Consider the following 18372-nt stretch of genomic DNA (forward strand, 5'->3'; position numbering starts at 1 on the left):
CCCCAGTTCTGCGAGGAGGAATGGGGCAGAATTTTGGCAAACTATTGTTAGAAGCTTGTGAAAGGAAAAAGACAATGCAACCAAATATTGTGTATGCAAACTTCTGATTTTGAATACATTAATAAAGAAATTTCTGGCATATTAGCTCTAATTATTGTGGCATTTTGCAAATAAGTATTGCTTCATTCTATCCGACCTAAAACTAGATATGTTGTTTTTTTTTTCAAACCTTATTTGTAGCTTATATTTGAAATCCGTGTTTTAACAGTACTGTGTCTGAGCGCAGGGAGGCGTTACAGCCTTACCAGTTTGATCCAGAACTTGCTTTGCTGGACTGAACGTTGGCTACGCGATAGCAAAGTAGCGCTTTACATCGGGCCAGTGACGAGATAGTGGAGAAACCCAAACGCCACCACGGATTTTTTATGGGACAAACGCACAGGCCTCGCTGCGAAAACGGTCAATACCTATTTTTGATCTTCTTCTAGCCTGTTTCACACCAGTTAAACCGCCGCTAGCACATCCGCTAGCATTAGTTGCTGTGGAGCTAAGATGGCGGTGAAATTATTTACATTAGCTAGTGGCTAGCATAGCATCTAGGCTGCTGCTGCTTCGCTCTACAGCCAGCTTATATTTTGTGTTTATGTTTCATATTATGGTTCTTGCTAATATTATTAGCATCAAATTGATTTTTTTATAAAATTGAAGCGAAATGTAGTGGTTAGAGTGCCGTACGGCAAACACATAGGTTGTAAGCTCTTGTTATTTTATGAGCCAGGGATTCGAAAATGAATCCTATTTCATTAAAGATGTCCACATAAATATGTGTTAAAATATCCAATCGATACATTGGGGATATGTTTCCTCTTTACACTTGTATAAAGCTATGAAGTTTTCAAAAATTGTTTTTATTTAAAACATGCAGCAGGGTTATATATATATACATGCATTTTTGCATGTGTCCACATATTTGCGAGTCTAGCTCCAACATGCCTCTCCAGCAGCTGCTATTTTTGCTCCCAGGCTCTCTGCTTCAACTTGATAAGAGGTTGCAGTGCAGACGGGTGCGTGGGTTTGCTGTGAGATGTGATTTTGTACAAGACAAAAATAATATTTAGGGTATTATTCTACACACTAAATTTTCAACATGAGGAACATTTTTGTATTTGTTTTTGAGTAATACTTGGGTTTCGATTAACGTCTTGTTGACAGCAGAGTCCAACGAACGAAGTGTGTAATGACAGTTTTCCATCCGGTTTCTTTAATTTTATAATATAATCTGCAACCTCTCAGGGCCGCATCTAGACAGTTCTCCAATGGGGTGGCAATCCAAAACTTTACCAATAGTATTTAAGAATTTTTATCCGGTGATCAGTTAGTGGTGCACAATATTAGGAAAACATGACATTTTGATATTATTATTATTGTTAAATATTGGTGGTGACAGTGTTGAAGCAGATGACACATTTGCTTTGTGTTCAAGTTTGGGAATAAAGCACTTTGAAAGTCCATCCGAGCAGCCAAACGTCATTGGCAAGCAGAAATTTCCTTCATGGCATCTGAAATATTGTACCAAATATTGGATACAAGCAGTCATTTGCAACTGTGATATTGCAATGACGTTGTTGCCATACATGAGCGATAAGAGGCCAGGACTGAGTGGCCAACTTTCTATTTAGAAATGTAACATGTAACATTTATTGTAAATAAATGAATAATGATACCCAATGACTTATCTTCTTCTGTTTTGCATATTCGTGAAAACATTGTTATTTTGGCTGGATTGGTTTTGTCAATAGGGAGTGTGGGTCAGTTGATCCCCACCCATAGCCATCTTGTAACCAGTGTACTTAAACTATAGGATATTAGTTTATTTTTTTTGGTTTTACAGTAATTTAATAAATTATAGATGTAATTATAAATGTGTTTTCTGAAGATTTTCTGTTTGAGAATAGAAATAGCCTATGTTGTCCCTAAATGGGGAAATTCAAGTTTTAATTAGGACCCTGTTTCCAGATATCTACCTAGTTTGAACCAGTTGAATCTTACGAAATTTGACAAATTATGAACCTGAAATTAAAAGTAAAGAACCCCATGTACACATTTACGCTACATCAACAGCTCTCAAAGCAGCACCTACACTGACACGAGTTCTTTTTAATTAAAATGTGAATATGAATACACCAAAACTGTAGATGTAGGAAGTAACAAAGGGGCCATTGAGGGGTGTCCAGCACCCCTCAATGATCTAATATTATATCTCAGATGCTGACATTAAATAATGTATTTCAGTGCAATTTTGGCTTCATATTGTTGTCAGTGATTATTTTTTTTTAACCTTAAAATACCTTTTTTCTTTCAATCATCTCCCTAGATGCCTCACAATAGACGATACACATCTTCAGATAGAGGTAGTCGAACCAGCTATCCAGACAGATACAGAGACAGAGGACGAAGACATCGACACAGAAGGACACCTACTAACTCCACCAGTAGTGACAGAGATCGTGACAGAAGGGGACGAGGGCACCGACAAGAAGGAAGCTATCTACGCTCAAGGAGGTATGAGCTGCATAGTGGAGCTGCAACATGTTCTGCTGTAAAAGAGGAGTTAGACGGTGACCAGAGTTGCTCGGTTTCATCTTCAACCGGCCCTGAATGTGATCGGTCGGAAATTAGAAATGCAGTCTTAATTTTGATGAGCAGCGTGTCAGGGTGATAACAAGACTCCTTGTGGGAACAGAGCTAAACTACTTTCAGTTTCAGTGGGTGATTAAAAATGTTAGGGGAACTTCAAAATGTGTAAGAAGCTGCTGGAAGGGAAGCCATTTTAATGCTGGTATATCAAATGTTCTTTCACTCTGACCTACTTTTAAACTAGGAAGAAACATGCTTTACAGCAAAGTTATTTTGTTTTGTCCTTTGAAGAGTCCGGATTTTTTTTGAATATTTTTGAAATCTTAGTTATTTTAAGGTTCTGTTTACAGGGAATATACAAAGAGAGGTATAGGTTTACTTCTTCTAACTGCACTAATGTTAATATAAATATTATATTAACATTAAGATTGCTAACATAACTTGTTAGCAATAAAAGTCAGGACAAAATAACTAAAATAAAATTGTAAAATAAACAAATTTTAACAAACTTCACATCTACAGTAATGTTCCTGAAAACCTGTTTAAACTGCAAATCTTACTTGCAGTTTAAATTAATTTTGAAACTGAAGAAAAATGATGCACATCTTTTTAGAAATGCCAACTTTCAAAAATGTTGTTCTGAGATTTTTGTGAAATCCTACTTACCTGCAGAGCTGTATAACACAGACTGCTCTCTGTAGACGGGGTTACCTCCTCTGGTTCAAAACTAAATAATTAATTATGACAGACTTTTTTAAAGTAAAAAAAAACTTACATGAATCCTTTAACCATGTTAAAACGTAAAGACTTTATTTGTTTATGGAGAAAGTAAAATAATCTCATGTTGGTTCCTGAAGAGATTTTGAAGTCGAACAGAATTGTAATCTGGAAGGTGTTACTTAAATTGGTGATTGCAAATAAGCTGCAACATCTCTTGTTGGTGAATCTTGTATTTCATAGCAAAAGCTTCTGTTTTTTTTTCTTCTGTTTTTAGAACACAGCATTTTGTCTGTGTGTCTCTGTGCAGCCGCAGCTATGACAATCGCTCAACAGAACACCGGCCTTTCGACAGAAGATACTATGAGGGATACAGACGATTGGACCAGAGCCGTGAGCGGGACAGGGACAGGGAGCCGCACGGAGCAGCCGAAAACTATTATCCTCGAGATTTCTCCCCGAACATGTATGACTACCGACACGGCCGCGAGAGAGAGCGTGAGCGGGACGACTCGTACCGGCGGAAGGGCAGCAGGCGTAAGCACAAACGAAGGCGGCGTAGAACCAGGTCCTATAGCCCCTCGTCCTCGGTGAGTACGACTCGCTTTAACTCCTCAACCTTTCCTTCCAGCTCTAGTTTCTTTCTGCTCTGTCTCTGTCTGTCTTTTTCTAACCATTTTTTCTTGACAGCACATGGACTTGGTAAGTGTTACATTCTTTATGATTTGTTTTGATCTGTCAGTATTTGTTTTATTTACATGGTTTTTGCTAATGCAGGTTACTCTGTTTATTTCTTTTCTCTTTTTTCTTCTTTTTTTGGAAGAGCATTTTCATTTTTGGTTAAATTTCTGTGAGGAATAGTTAAAGTTTTCTTTCACATCCATACGCACTTTGAACTCAGATTTTATTCTCTGACAACTCCATCCTTATTCTTTTATTTATGCTAAATATTTAAAATGTATATAAAATGTTAAAACTATCTCTTTTTTATTGTAGTTGCTTTTGGGAATATTAGGATAACATTTTTTGTAATTATTAGAATTTAATTAAACAAATCCTGTAAAAAAAAAATGAAAATGTTCTGCCAAGGACAATGTGAAATTTAGATTTTAATAGTTGGATTTATTGATATTACTCTTTTTTTTCTTTTGTGGATAAATCAGACCTGATGATAAGAATGTAGTTTGAGTTGGGGGATAGAATCTGCTCTAGTGAAATGTTGGGACTGTTTTAAAAATGTTTCCTGCATTTCCATGCTGTATAATCTGAAATCTGCCCCAGATGTTATGCATTGGGATTTTATCACTGTCTTATCTGGTGTTTTGAGTTGATGAATGGATATGCAGGTTGCTTCCTTGTTTGTAAGCAACTCTGGTTTAAACTTAGAGGGGGGAAGAGGAGCAGAGGACAACATGTGATCTTTGACTTGTTCCCTTGCACTATATCCCTATCGTTTTTATATTACTCCTACACGTGGTGTCAAACGTGAATCGCCCCATGACCACGAAACCCACCTACAACCACAACAACTACATCAACTACCACCACCACCCTCTTCCTCCCTCCTCATCCACCTGTGCCGCCTGATGCCACGGCTGCCTCTGAAATGCCCCTGCGGCCGTGCTCTGACCTGCTGATGGCGGTTCGGGTGTGAAAACAGCGGAGCGCCAGTCGGACACGAGCACTGAGTGTGAGGGACGACGAGGAAGGGCACCTGATCTGTCGGAGTGGGGACGTCCTGCAAGAGAGATGTACTCACTGCCACTACTCTATCGTAACCCTTCTGCATATGAGTATTATCATAGAGCATTTACATGACATGGAAGTGCCTGATGATGATGCCTTGCTAGAATGCTCTCCGCTCTAGCTGAAGTAGCAGGGTGGACTGCAAATTGTTGATGAATTTTTAGGGGGATTTATAGAAGGATTTTAAACCGTGGAGCATCTTTTTGTGTTTCACAGGTTATTTGATTTCCCTAAACATTGAATCCAATTTGTAGCTGTTTTGTTTCTGTTTTGATTTAGCATATAATAAGTTACGGAGTCTAGATCTGTAACCTAAGTCAGCTTTTCTTCCTCACTGCAACGGTTTATTTTTTTTTATAGTGGAGAACGTAAACGGACATCTGTTTTTAGAAATAACACATTCAAAAAGTTTTGTATAAGTAATTTTGTTTAGAAATACTTTCAGAAGAGTATTTTGATCTTATTTTAAATGTTAGCCTTTTTTTTTAACAGCAGACAACATAATCTAAAAAAAAGATGTCCTATAACCTTCAGTAGCTGCAAATTGGTCCCTAAAGCTCCTGTTATATAAAACAGATGTTGCGTATTTTAATCAGATTCAACAGGCAGCTCTTATAGGAAGGGGATGGGCGCTAGCACAGATTCGCCTGTCTGCACTTTAACATAACGTTTCCCTCCCTTTGTCCACATGTCTAATACTGTCGCTCTTTTTTTTTTCCACTTCCCCGTGTCTTTTCCTTTTCTATCTTCATTGTGTTGCAGACGAGGTTGTCAGCACTTTGGGGGAAGGCACCTTTGGGAGGGTGATGCGCTGCATTGATCATCGCAGGTGGGTTTTTCCTGTAATTAGGAAATAAAACAACTTTTAGCCTCAGTTACTGTGTTATTTATTCAGTTTTAGTTTTGTAAGGCAATTTAGGAAAGACATAAAAATGTTTCTACATCATGTCTTTCACAGCGATGATTCTTAAAAGTCTTGAAAGTGCCCCCTAAAAAGTTTTCACAACCCTGGATTATTTTTTTTGACATTTGTGTTGTGTTACAACTTAATTTTAATGGACAAGCACATATCTGCTCTAATCTGACCAAGGGAACTGGTCAGAGTGGTTGGGGAGATAGATGAAGCGATGCTGGAAGAAAACCTGAAAAGGGACAATTTAAATTCAAAAACACTTTATTGATCTCAAAGGGAAATTAAATGTTGTAAATCATAAACGATACAGAGTTAAAATGGAATGGTTATGTGTTAGAATATCCTAGTCAAAGTCTAATCAATAATCTGTAGAAAGACTTGAAAATCAGTGTTCACAGATACTTTGCATTCTGTTTGAAATTTATTTATTTTTTTTAGATTATTGGTCTAAAAACATATGCACATCTTTTTCCTCCTACTTTTCAATAATGCACCAAAGTACCAACAAAATGAACTGGAGATTTTGGCAAGAATCGCACAGAGAACATTTGGGAGCCAGTTAAATAAGGCACATTTTGATTGTTATTAATTGCTGTCTTTTTTTTCTTACAGGGGAGGAGCCCATATTGCTCTGAAAATCATCAAGAATGTTGAGAAGTACAAGGAAGCAGCTCGACTTGAGATTAACGTTTTAGAGAAGATAAATGAAAAGGATCCCGATAACAGATTGTAAGTGTTCTTCAAGTAAATATGCTTTTTTACACAAATTTATCTAAATTCTAATGAAACAGCAAGCACAATGATAAAGCCACTATCATTTGATTACCGGTAGATTGAATAAACTTGACAGAAGTCAGCCATCTTTAATGGAAACTATTTTGATGATGTGTAATTCTCTTTAAAACTGCTTTATTTTGTAGTTGTGTGCTGGGGTATAACTACTTCATCTTTCGTTTTGTTCTCTTTGCTTTGCAGCTTGTGTGTACAGATGTATGACTGGTTTGACTACCACGGTCATATGTGTATCTCCTTTGAGCTGCTAGCTCTGAGCACTTTCGACTTCCTAAAAGAAAACAACTATCTACCCTACTCAATTGGTCAAGTCAGACACATGGCCTACCAGCTCTGTCTTGCTGTGAAATGTAAGTCACTTTTTTTGTCATGAGAATCTTTGGCCAGGGTTCCCACACAGTTTTGCAAAGTATGGAAAAATAATTTCTAGCATTTTTTACAGACTTGGACCTGTTTTTTAGGTGCCATGTATCTCCCTAAATTATATTTTTCTATTTTTCCATGTTTTAGGATGTCAAAACATTTATTTTTAAAAGATCTGAGCATTAGACTGGATGTGTGTATTTTTAAAACTGGATTTTGTTTGAAGTAAACAAAGCACTAAAACACCAGGAGCCCTAGTCTGTGACGTGGTTCGTGATTTAGAGAACACAGCCGTAATAAAACCCAACTAAGTACATTATTTATTAGCTCAGAGATCTGGAAAATGTTTATCCAAAAATGGAAACGATTTAGCTTTTTAAAAAATGTATAGGAGCTTTGTTTAAAAAAGGATTATGAATGTAATCTGCTTAAATTATTAATTTTTTAATCCCATAAAAGTCAGCTAAACAATTATTATTTTTTCTGTCTGTATGTAAGTGGATAAATAAAATACAGAGGTAATAATTGGTGAAACTATTTTTCTAAATGCATTATCTAAATGAACCATAATTATTAGCGGGCAACAGTTTATATTTTGGAGTTTTTGATTATTATTATTTTTTTCATGTAAACTTTTATGCTTTAATCTGAGTGTTTTTTAACATTGGTGTTTTAAAAAAAAGGTAACTGATTTAATATAAACTATACAAATACATTTCTCTCATAAGAAGAGGAGGAGGATTTGTTATATAAAATTATAACTTTATAATGCTTTTCATATTTGAGATACTAAATAAGCTGTCCTTTTCTCCCCCTTTTTTCTGTAGTTCTTCATGATAATAAACTGACACACACAGATCTGAAGCCAGAAAACATCCTGTTTGTCAACGCTGACTTCACGATGACGTATAACGTTGAGAAGGTAAGAGAACACGGTGAATAAGTGAATAAAGCTGCCGCTCTATTCAGATGTTTCAGGCCTATATGGGTTCGTTTTGGTTCTGTTAGACATTTTCTCCCCACTGCTTCTTCCTAAGGCTGGACCGTGACTTTATGTGATGCCTGGCATCACATAAATTTAAAGAAAATGTTATTTTAAATATAAGTAGATGTTTTTTTCGTGGGGCTCCTGTCTGTCTTAAGCTTTGTGGGCATCTACTTATTTATTAATTGTCATGTTTCGCAGAAACGAGAAGAGCGAACTGTCAAAAGCACCGCAGTACGAGTCGTGGACTTTGGCAGTGCCACTTTTGACCACGAGCACCACAGCACCATCGTGTCGACGAGGCATTACCGTGCCCCCGAGGTGATATTAGGTGAGTTGATGCAATAGATGACTGTGTTTATGTATTTATATGAGACACATACTCAATGGGAATGCTTTTGGAAATGCACAGATGTGGTGCAACTGAGTTGTTTCCATGTTTGAAGTAAAAACAAAGATTTTTCTTAATGTTACAAGAATATAAGAATCACTTAAAATCCCTTCTACACCCTGAATCATAGTTTCTCTGTTGAAAGTGAAGTGAAAACCTTAAATAACGAGGCAACATGGTGATTATATTTTGTGGTGGGTTTTTATAAGTTCTACGTTTTAAAGTTTAGAGGGTTTACTCCTTTCATGAGTTTTACTGCTTGCAGGTAAAATGTCGAGTTATTTATGTATTTACTGTCTACCTGAATAATTACTCATTATATGACACCTGTCTTTAATTTAAATACCTTGTATTGATTTACTTTAGAACTAGGCTGGAGTCACCCCTGTGATGTCTGGAGTATCGGCTGCATCCTGTTTGAGTACTACTTGGGCTTCACCTTGTTTCAGGTAAACATTTGATCATGCCAGCAAACTGATTAATTTCAATGTCCATGACTTTGTTTCCTTGGGTTGCACTGCAAAAAACTAAATCTTACCAAGCATTTTTTGTGTAATTTCAAGTGTCACATTTAAAAGAAGACAACAATTACATGCAACTTTTCAGCAAGAAAATTAGATTGTTTTAAGTCAATAATTTTTAAGAAATAAGTACAAATACGGAATAAGGATGAACAGGGAAAACTGCACTATATTATCTTTTCAGCCTTTGCAGCTGCAGCATCCTCAGCTAACTGGAGAGTTTAGTCATAATGTTTGAATGTGTTTTACTGAAATATGACTATTCTTGCGTGATCAGTCAGTGATATTGGACAAAAAGGTTGAATTCATCCTGAAGGTGTTGAAATAAGGTCTGTATTAGTTAATGGACGTTGTGAGTGAGGCATTCTTTCAGTTTGTAGAAGCAAACAATCTTGTGGACTGTATGAACTAAATTCCAGTCACCCTTAAAGGAATGCACTCTTTGTTTTTTAAGCATAATTTCTGCAAGAGCATAACTATTAAAATATTTTCCTTAAATTTCATAATTTGTTTGTCTTCTCTCCTCCAGACTCATGACAACAGAGAGCATTTGGCCATGATGGAAAGAATCCTGGGTCCAGTACCCTCAAGGATGATTCGTAAGACCAGGTGAGAAAAATGAGAAGTTTATTTGAGACATTAAAGGGGCGGTGTTATGTGAAATCAACATTTTTGAGCTGTTCATCATGTCATAATGTTATTGCCTCATTAAAAACATACCTAGACTTTTGCCTTAATTCTGTCTTGCATATTTGAGAAATCCTTTAATCTCCATGGCAACCAATCAGCTGTGCGCAACGCTGCAGTGTCCAAGCTTCTGAGCTCCTGCCTCACAGAGCAGTACTCAGCTCCTTCAGACTAGCCAGCAGCAATTAGCAAACCTGGTGGTTTGCCAAATGCAAACACTATGTGTTTGCATTTTTTGAGCTGGTAAAAATTTTATGAGCTGGTAAAAATGTTGTTAAAGGATTAATAGAGGAGTGATATGCTAACTTTCTGAAAGCTTCAGAAAGAGCAGGGGCTTTTAAAGAGACAGAGGCCCAATTTCAAGGTGCTAAAGTACAATGTCAAATGTTATATTTGCTGCATACAGCATTTTTATAGCAACTGAAGTTAACATAGTTACTTGATGGTGCCATTTTATACCACAATGTGTCTGGAAAATACACAACGCTGCCCCTTTAATGTTCCTGTTACATGTAGCGTGTTGTCTACATTCCTAAAGCTGCCCACACACATTCATCCCTCAGGAAACAGAAGTATTTCTATCGCGGACGACTAGATTGGGATGAGAGCTCGTCGGCGGGAAAATATGTCAGAGAAAACTGCAAACCATTGCGGGTAGGTGGAAGTATTTGCAAAAACTGGTGCGCAGCGTTGAGTTAACGGGGACGTTTGGTGTTGTAGCTGTCTGCTTTCATTGCTCCCCCGTCTGTTTCTCTGCTTTCTCATCAGCGGTACCTGCTGTCCGAAGCAGAGGAGCACCACCAGTTGTTTGACCTGATTGAAAGCATGCTGGAGTACGAGCCGTCCAAGAGGCTGACGCTGTCAGACTCCCTCAAGCACCCTTTCTTCGAGAACAGTGGCACCGGCGAGGCGGCCGGCAGCAAGAACTGGGAGGGCAACCGCGACATCAGCCGGTGACCTTTGCTCTTCACAGACTGACTGACAGGGGAGATCAGTAGCTGAACTGTTCAGTAACCTTGGACTGGAGGTTCTGTGGGAGATAACAGCATGGACCCCTTGACTTCCTGCTCCTCCAGCACGACCTTCCCCTGTTCTTCCCGTCAGCACAAGTGGCATGTTTTATTTTTTTGCGGCAGCAGAGAGACCAAAATAAGCAGTACAAGGCTGGAGAAGAGTTCTAGTGATCACAGCCCAAGAAACAAGGTTGAATAAAATTGAAGGTGAGAGATCTGTACCCAAACAGCCCTCTATGCAGCTTCTGTCTTCCTGTCGACTGGGGAACACCTCTCTCCCTGCTGTCCGAAGAAAATGACACCATCGACACTCTTCGTCTCTTAAGCACGACTCAGTTCGGAAGCAGAAATCTCTCCCAGTGCCGAAGTCCGGGAAAAGGGTAAAAAGGAGATAGATAGCTGTATGATCAGTATCTCAGCCACAAACTTTCTAATTTTCTAAAAAGAGCAAATATTATACAGAGTATTCGCTTTCTTTGGAATCTGGAGCATAAACATGCATCCCATGTTTTTGTTAACATTGTCAATGAGCCACTGCTTTGCATTCTTTAATATTTTGTCTAAAAAGAAAAAATGCGATTAACCCCTCTACGAAAGCTGACCCAGTTGGCGGGTCGTTGGACACTCCTCACATCGGCCTCTCTGTAGCCTGACTTATTTACCCGTTTGTTTTGTTAAGCATTGTTTTTCTAAGTGTGAGTGTTGTTTTTTTTTTGTGTGTGAGCATATTGATGTGAATGGGGATGGGTGATGCGTTCATGTTCAGCTCTACAGTTAAGTTGAGCGTTATTCTTGGGGTTGTTCTCAGATAAAACAAAACTGCCTTTTCCACAGTTCACATGAGAAGTCTCTACATTAGGGTTAAGCACACAGCTCTGGTCGGTGGTATTTATTTTCTAGTTCCTATTATAGGTCGTAGTCCACATTATCCTCCTGAATGTGACTTGTTTTTTTGTATTAAATGAAAGCGTATAATGCTGTATATATGTATTATTGTGTAGAATTAAAGTCTTCTTTGCCAAAGGTTACCGATGCTCTGAGCAGTTTGAGCCTCTGGCGGTTTGAATGTTCAGTCTTTAAATGCTGTGTCAGAGTCCATCTGCTTATTGACAGCTTTTTAAATGTGAAGGAGAAAAAAAAAAAAAAGTTAATAATCCGTAATCATGAAACGGTGCAAGTAATTAGTCATTTCAAATTCAAAATTGATCCAAAGCTCATATTGAGGATATTTTTAAAGTCTGAACCTGTAGATATTTCGGTAATTATTACAATCTTATTTCAATGGTGTCTTGTTGAGTCCTTCTGGAAATAACTTCTGTTTTATTCCTCTCCTAAAATAAACTCAGCAGCCGTGTCATGAGCCAGGGATTAAGAAATGTGGATGATCTGCAGCAGCAGAAGTCGAGGAAGCGGCGCACCTGGTCCATCTGTTGGTAATCTTCCTGTTGCTCTATTGACCTCTCACATTCTCTTTATTTATAACTCACTTAATATTTAGAGGTGGCACCTTCCGGCTTTGTTTACATCGGACATTGTTTTACTTTAAGCTTAGCTTTGCATTAAAAGTGCATTGCTTTGTAAAAGTATCCACACCTTTTAGAGCCTTTTGATGTAAAGTTTATTGTATGCAAGACACCAAAATTAACTAGAGCATTGTTGTGAAGTAGAAGGAAAATGATCCATGGTTTTAATTTACAAATAAAACTGAAATGTGTGGCATGCCTTTTTATACAGTTCCCCAGGAGTCAATAAGTTGTAGTTCCAGTCTTTAGGATTACATCTCTACCAACTTTGGTAATCTGCCCATTATTCCTGGATTTTATTCTAACAGATGTATATCTTTTGATCGAAATCATTTCACCATAATTCCACAGCATAATTTAGTGCCGTTGTTTTGTTTTCTCTGGTTTTCTGTTTATTTTGCTCCATCCATCTTCCAAGATGTATCCCCATAGCCTGACACTGCTGCTACCATATTTAATTTTTTAGCTTTTTCTGCTGCAGTATTGGGCATTTAGGTTGGTTGTATTTAGGTGAAAAAGTATTTCAGTTTCATCTGACCTGACCAGAGCAACTTCTTCCACTGTTATTCTTGTGCAAACTGTTTTTCATTTTCATTGATCTTGGCTTGAGAGGGTCTGAATAAAAATACATGCCAGACCTTTCGGGTTTTTATTGGAAAGAAATATCACAATTTTGCTCTCCTTTGCTTTTGTCCCATAAACCCCCAGGAAACTATAGCGCAATCAAATGTGAGCAGGTCCACTTTTCACTTTTGCAGCTTCAGTTTTTGAAGTTTTAATAACGCCAGACTTGTCTCTCCAGCAGAACTATACGGCTTTTGCCGAGGATTTGTGGAGGTGAGGACAACGTCATTTCTTTCCAGACTTGAGTTCAACAGATTTCCTTCAGTCAATGAACCTGTGAATGAAATGAGTCACTCAGCGTAACGATGTGGGCGCTTATTGCCTCAAGTCAATGAAAACACACGTCTTTGGAGTAAAAAGACAATCCCTCCTGCGTCATCAAAGCGTCACCTTCTGTCCTTGAGTGTCTTAAAGTTTTATCTGTCTGGCTTGTAATGACACAGTTTTGTCAGTTTTCTTTTATATTATATTTGCTCAACTAAATTGATTAAATAAATTACAGTTCCTAAAGTAATGTTAGCATTTAGATACAAAATTGATTTACAGGTTAGTGTTTTTTTGTTGTTTTTGTTTTTTTTTACTTGGCAGCTGTAAACACAGGTCTTTTTCCGGCACAGATTTGTTTGTGACTCTTCTTAATGAGATGAACGTCTTATGCGTCTTCAGATAATCCTATCAGTCCTTCAAGACCAGCAAAGTCATCAGTTGAACCGTCACGAAGTCCAGACAGAGAGGAGGAACAAGCAGAACAACAGGGAACGGCTCATCAACTGGACATGCTGCTTTTACAGATATAACAGAGCTGAACGGTCCAGGATACATCACTGGTCAGTAGATTTTATTTTTATTGAAGTAATCTGATGTAAATTATATTTAAATAAAACAGTTAAACTAGAATAGATTGTGTTAGGGTGTGTTTTATTGATTCATTTCTGGACATTTTCATCTCCCCACAGGTAGACTTTGCTTTGAAGTCTGACAGAGACCATCTGAAGCTAAATCTACACGCCGACGACTCTGGAAATGGATTCCCTCATGTCGCTGGGAGCTCCACTGAAGCAGTTCACCAGCTGTGTGTCTGGCACAAAAAACACCAAAAAGAGAGGAAGAAGCAAGGGGAGCCAGTCCGTCCGCAGGTTCAGCTTCACCCGCAGGAAGAGCGTCAGCCGGAGGAGAAGCCTTCCCTGCAGCAGCCAGAAGGTCCCAGATTCCTGGCTCAGGGTCTACCAGGAGGAACTGAAGAAGGAGAGGTACGGCAAAAAGTTTGGTCTATGTTGAAAGGACGGGAAATGTTTTATCTTTGAATATTTATTATTAGAATCTTCTATTTTTAGACAGTATAAATAAGCCATACAGTACTGTCTTGTTATCTGGCTAAGACTCTTTGCCAGGCAGACTGAGCTTAATAAGGATAGGGCTGTATGGTACCTGAATAAGCTGCTTGTCCATGTGCTGCGCCTAATGTGGCTCTGTGCTGTTTGCCAAAGGAAACGTCAGCAGGCTATGCTGGCCAAGAAGAACGCTGAGAGAACTGTACGGAACACTCACTTCAGGAGCCACCACTGCCTTCCAAGGGTAAATAAAGAATTTTTATTCATTTTTTTGTTTAATAGGTTATAATCCTGATTGTGACTGTTTCCTACCAACAGCACACCCCTGCAGGCAGGAAACCGGCAGCCACAAAGGACGACTCGTTCTTCGGAGCCTTCCAGGGCCTCAGTCTGGACGGGCTGACGGGAGGCGCCGCCGGATCTCCTGCAGTCTCTGCTGCAGGCGGAGAGCAGTGCAAAGTTATGTGACGTGCATCAGCTAAGGACCGTCAGCAGCTCTGGGAAGCTCTCTTACCAAGGAGACCTGCTGCAGAAATCTGTTTAAAGTGACTGATTTTGTTTTGTAATGGAAAGAAGGAAAACAGCTTATGTCGTTTGACATGTTTGTACACTTGAAAAGTCTTTGGACTGCATTTATGCATTTGCCAATCATACAATAAGTTTATAAACGTAGCTTTTTTTATATATATATATATGAACAAAGATTTTCAGGTTTGTAGCTTAAAATCTGAACCAGATCAGAAATGTTTGTATTTCTAATTAAATATAAACTGTAAAGACTACACCATGAGTGTTTGGCATCTTTATTTAGACAAATACATTTACTCTCGACACTTTAAAATATTTTAGACTTTACTTTTTTTCCAATAGTACAGTTAGCACTTGAAATGCTGATATCCTAAATTAGCTGACACACTTATCGTTTCAGATATGCATTGTCCAAACTTTGTGCTACCAAAACAAACATTTCCCAACTTTATAAAGTAGACTGAAGATCAAGCTTTATTAGGGTTTGAAAAACAAGACGTTTTGAGTTACATTAATGGAAGATGCATCGTCTCTAACTAATCACAAGTATGTACAATAGAAAATGAAGTACAAAACTACATTTGTCGGGATAAGGAACCTGTCATGTGACGCATCAGAATGTGACTGTACTGACTGCAGACAATAAGGTGGGGATTCACAGAAAATGACTTTATTTTGACAGTTTTCCAGCATCATTCCCTCTGCTCCATCTTAACTTTTGGGGGTTTGAGGAAGGACCTGTTCTTTTTTTCTTTGCTTTTTCCTTTGGTTTGGAAGGTCCTCCAGCTGTCCACACGTCCGTCTCGTGATTCCTGCAGAATTTTAAAATGAAATTATTGAAACTACAAAAATCAACTCAATGTTCCCAGTATGGATAAACACAGCAAAGCTCACCTCAAAGTTCTTCTGCCATTCTCTTTCCCGCTTTGCCTTCTCCGCTGCCTCGATTTCTTCTTCTCTTGCCCTTTTCCTGGTTGAATAGGATTTATTAAGAATATAAAAACTCACATGTGGATCATTTAAATAAACCTTTATGCAGTCCTACACACGACAACATCCAGGTTCTAAATACATGACCCTCTACCTTTCATGCATGTCCTTTGCTTCCCTTTCCTTCCTTTTTATTTCAAGCTCAGCAAACAGCTTCATGGTTTGTTTGTACACAGCTTGTCTGAACTGGAAGAAACAAACAAAAGAGCATAACAAAATATCTATATATTGTATTTATAATTGGTCAACCGGGTAATATTCCCTTAGAAGTTGACTGACTTACCATGTCAGGGTCGTCCTCCTCCACATCCTGCGGTTTCCCATCTTTCTTTAGTTGCTTTTTTTTCTGCTTTACCTGTTAATGACAGAATGTTATGGAACAGAGGCAAAAAGGGAACTGATGGAATGTGTCTGCAGGTAAGCTGACAGATGCCACTCACCATATGCTCCACATATTCTTTTCCTGCTTGGATCACATCAACTGCTCGCTTCTTCTGCTCAGGATCCAGTAAGAGTTTGTATGATTTGTCCACAACTGGGAAACAATAAGATATAGCTGTGTGGGTCAGCTGCTTCACCGACAAAAATTGTTGTTTTTACAGACACATACTAATGAGAGCTGAGTTTGCTTTAACCTGTTAAAAGCAAACAGCAGGATAAAGCTGAATAATGCTACAATCTTTAGCAAGCAATATCTGGACAGGAGTATTTGTACCTTCAAAGGCTTTCTGTGATCTGTCTGGGTCATCCTGATTTTTGTCTGGATGGACCAAAATGGATAACTATGCAATAAAAAGAGGAAGATAGAGGTTAAAACATCCAGTCTATACCTGATTATCCATCTGGTGTCAAGTACTTTGATTGGTCAGTATGACTGGAAAAGTGGTATACAAGTTCACTCCATTTAAAATTTACAAATAAAAAACTAATCTTTTCTTACCGCCCTAAATCTTTTCTTCAGCTCTTCGTCTGTTGCTTCTGGATCAATCTGCAATACCTGAAATAAAACCAATAGCTAATCACACTTACTGTGCATTTGGCAAAATAACAAAAAATGAAGAAAAAAACCTAATAAAGTTGAGGTTGGATTTAAGGCAGAATAAGACCCCCAAAAATGATTAATTCAAAATTAGCTCTACAAATGTACAAAAAGTTATTTAAGATCATTTTTAAACTCCAAGTAAGGAACCACGTTTACTGAACCTTTCAATAAATTGCATTCAAAAGGTGAGCCAACACAGTCATATTGTTTCCAACAAATCAAAACTCTTTAGACTCAAAGGTAATATTTGACATGAATCAAACAATACAAATCATATGCTTGAAAAAATCGGTAAAAACATGAAATATCACACAAGAAAATATCTGTTACCTCAAAAGGGTTGAGGTTGAAGTACGATGATCCAGGTCTTAGCAACCTGTCAATCTGCTGCTTAGACGTTAACACAGAGTCCCTCTTCTCAATCTGCTTCACCTATCGAAAAACATATGCACAGCACAAACCATCATGATATATATATATATATCTTTTTAAATCACCATGTTTGTGTTTATGTTTGCTATGGAGAAAAGTCTTTTAACACAGAACTAAGGTGAAACACTAAATGTTCACCTTAAATGACGGCTCTACTTTAAACAAGTACGAAATAATACAAATGTGTAGTAGTAGTTTGCAGATAATACAATCCATCAGTAAGTGTTAGCTTTAGTCGTTAGCTGATGCTCACTCCTACTAGGCCTAATATGACCTGAACAATCGAGTTATCGACACAGGCTTTTGTAGAAATCAAATAAAGCAGCGAGCTTTGAAAATGTTTTAATATTTCATACCTCGGTGTAAAAGTTTTGAAATAATTCATCCGACACACTCTGAGAGGAAGACTCTCCTCCAGCGGCCGCCATTTTCGCTCCGGTTTACATGTGACGTAGTGGGTCACGTGATTCGCAAAACCTTCCAGGGGCAAGGCGTCGAATGTCCGATGACGTCAGATGATACGGGGACATCGCAGTTCGTAGTTCAGGTTTTTTTCTTGTGATTTACGACGAAATACGAGTCCTCTCTGAACTTCTGACAAACTATTCTGTTGAATATATCCGTCTCCAAAACAAAGTTGCATATTGGTGTAAAAAAATATTTGCGTCTAACGCCTGAAAATGCTAAAATACAGAAGTCGCAGTTGGTTTCATAAGATGTTTTAGTTGCCATAACACTTCCCCGTGTATACTGACCAGTTTATTTAGCCTTTTTTCTAATTTACTGAAACGTTCTGCAACATTTACAAATCTATAGCTACTCTGTGAGAATGCTCATTATAATGCTTATCATTTTTACATAGTGCCAACTCAAACAACAAAAACCTATGAAACCCAAAAGGGTATTAAATGTTACTTAAGTTACCAAGGTTTGTTCAAAGAGATTTGGGAAGGAAGGCTCCCCTGTAGCAGTCAGTCTTCCAGGAAGTAGCCTCTGACTGAAGAGGATGCTCAGAGTTGTAATGTTTTCACAACAAATGGTGAGTTTCACAACTTTTTAAAAGGCCCAGTTAATATATGGCTTTATGCAAGCCAAAACATCCACACTTGATCTTTCCAATACAACCCAAATACCTAC

The 18372-nt window shown here is 38.1% G+C and overlaps 2 protein-coding genes across 4 annotated transcripts; one reads left to right on the top strand and one right to left on the bottom strand.

Annotated features, from left to right (window-relative positions):
• The first annotated feature begins 297 nt into the window (after nucleotides 1-297).
• Nucleotides 298-11793, top strand: clk2 (CDC like kinase 2). Of its 3 annotated transcripts, none has more exons than XM_023344727.1 (13): nucleotides 298-459; nucleotides 2375-2562; nucleotides 3632-3944; nucleotides 5015-5105; nucleotides 5863-5929; nucleotides 6626-6742; nucleotides 6989-7155; nucleotides 7996-8090; nucleotides 8355-8484; nucleotides 8911-8993; nucleotides 9595-9674; nucleotides 10316-10406; nucleotides 10521-11793. In XM_023344727.1, exons 2-13 carry the CDS (start codon nucleotides 2375-2377, stop codon nucleotides 10707-10709), a joined length of 1611 nt encoding a protein of 536 aa, XP_023200495.1. In that variant the 5' UTR covers nucleotides 298-459; the 3' UTR covers nucleotides 10710-11793. The 3 variants fall into 3 exon arrangements, with proteins under 3 accessions (XP_023200495.1, XP_005796497.1, XP_023200496.1); XM_005796440.3 differs by having other exon boundaries at nucleotides 299-459; nucleotides 3665-3944; XM_023344728.1 differs by lacking the exons at nucleotides 298-459; nucleotides 2375-2562; nucleotides 5015-5105 and having other exon boundaries at nucleotides 3856-3944.
• A 3239-nt stretch (nucleotides 11794-15032) lies between these two features.
• On the bottom strand, nucleotides 15033-17681 carry dnajc8 (DnaJ heat shock protein family (Hsp40) member C8). Its single transcript, XM_005796439.3, has 9 exons — nucleotides 17592-17681; nucleotides 17134-17235; nucleotides 16702-16758; nucleotides 16477-16543; nucleotides 16202-16296; nucleotides 16045-16116; nucleotides 15856-15947; nucleotides 15666-15741; nucleotides 15033-15583 (listed from the first exon to the last, which is right to left on the bottom strand). Exons 1-9 carry the CDS (start codon nucleotides 17661-17663, stop codon nucleotides 15464-15466), a joined length of 753 nt encoding a protein of 250 aa, XP_005796496.1. The 5' UTR covers nucleotides 17664-17681; the 3' UTR covers nucleotides 15033-15463.
• Nucleotides 17682-18372: the final 691 nt, after the last annotated feature.

The sequence above is a fragment of the Xiphophorus maculatus genome, chromosome 13 (genome assembly GCF_002775205.1).
Source record: "Xiphophorus maculatus strain JP 163 A chromosome 13, X_maculatus-5.0-male, whole genome shotgun sequence".
NCBI lineage: Eukaryota > Metazoa > Chordata > Actinopteri > Cyprinodontiformes > Poeciliidae > Xiphophorus > Xiphophorus maculatus.

Excerpts from the sequence above, each read along its gene's own strand:
- dnajc8 (XM_005796439.3), bottom strand. The coding sequence starts at position 17,663 with ATGGCGGCCGCTGGAGGAGAGTCTTCCTCTCAGAGTGTGTCGGATGAA. Across the intron at positions 15,948-16,044 it reads AGGAGGACGACCCTGACATG|TTCAGACAAGCTGTGTACAA; the intron begins GTAAGTCAGTCA and ends TGTTTCTTCCAG. Across the intron at positions 15,742-15,855 it reads GCAAAGGACATGCATGAAAG|GAAAAGGGCAAGAGAAGAAG; the intron begins GTAGAGGGTCAT and ends CTATTCAACCAG.
- clk2 (XM_023344727.1), top strand. The coding sequence starts at position 2,375 with ATGCCTCACAATAGACGATACACATCTTCAGATAGAGGTAGTCGAACC. Across the intron at positions 5,106-5,862 it reads GGACGTCCTGCAAGAGAGAT|ACGAGGTTGTCAGCACTTTG; the intron begins GTACTCACTGCC and ends ATTGTGTTGCAG. Across the intron at positions 8,994-9,594 it reads TGGGCTTCACCTTGTTTCAG|ACTCATGACAACAGAGAGCA; the intron begins GTAAACATTTGA and ends TCTCTCCTCCAG.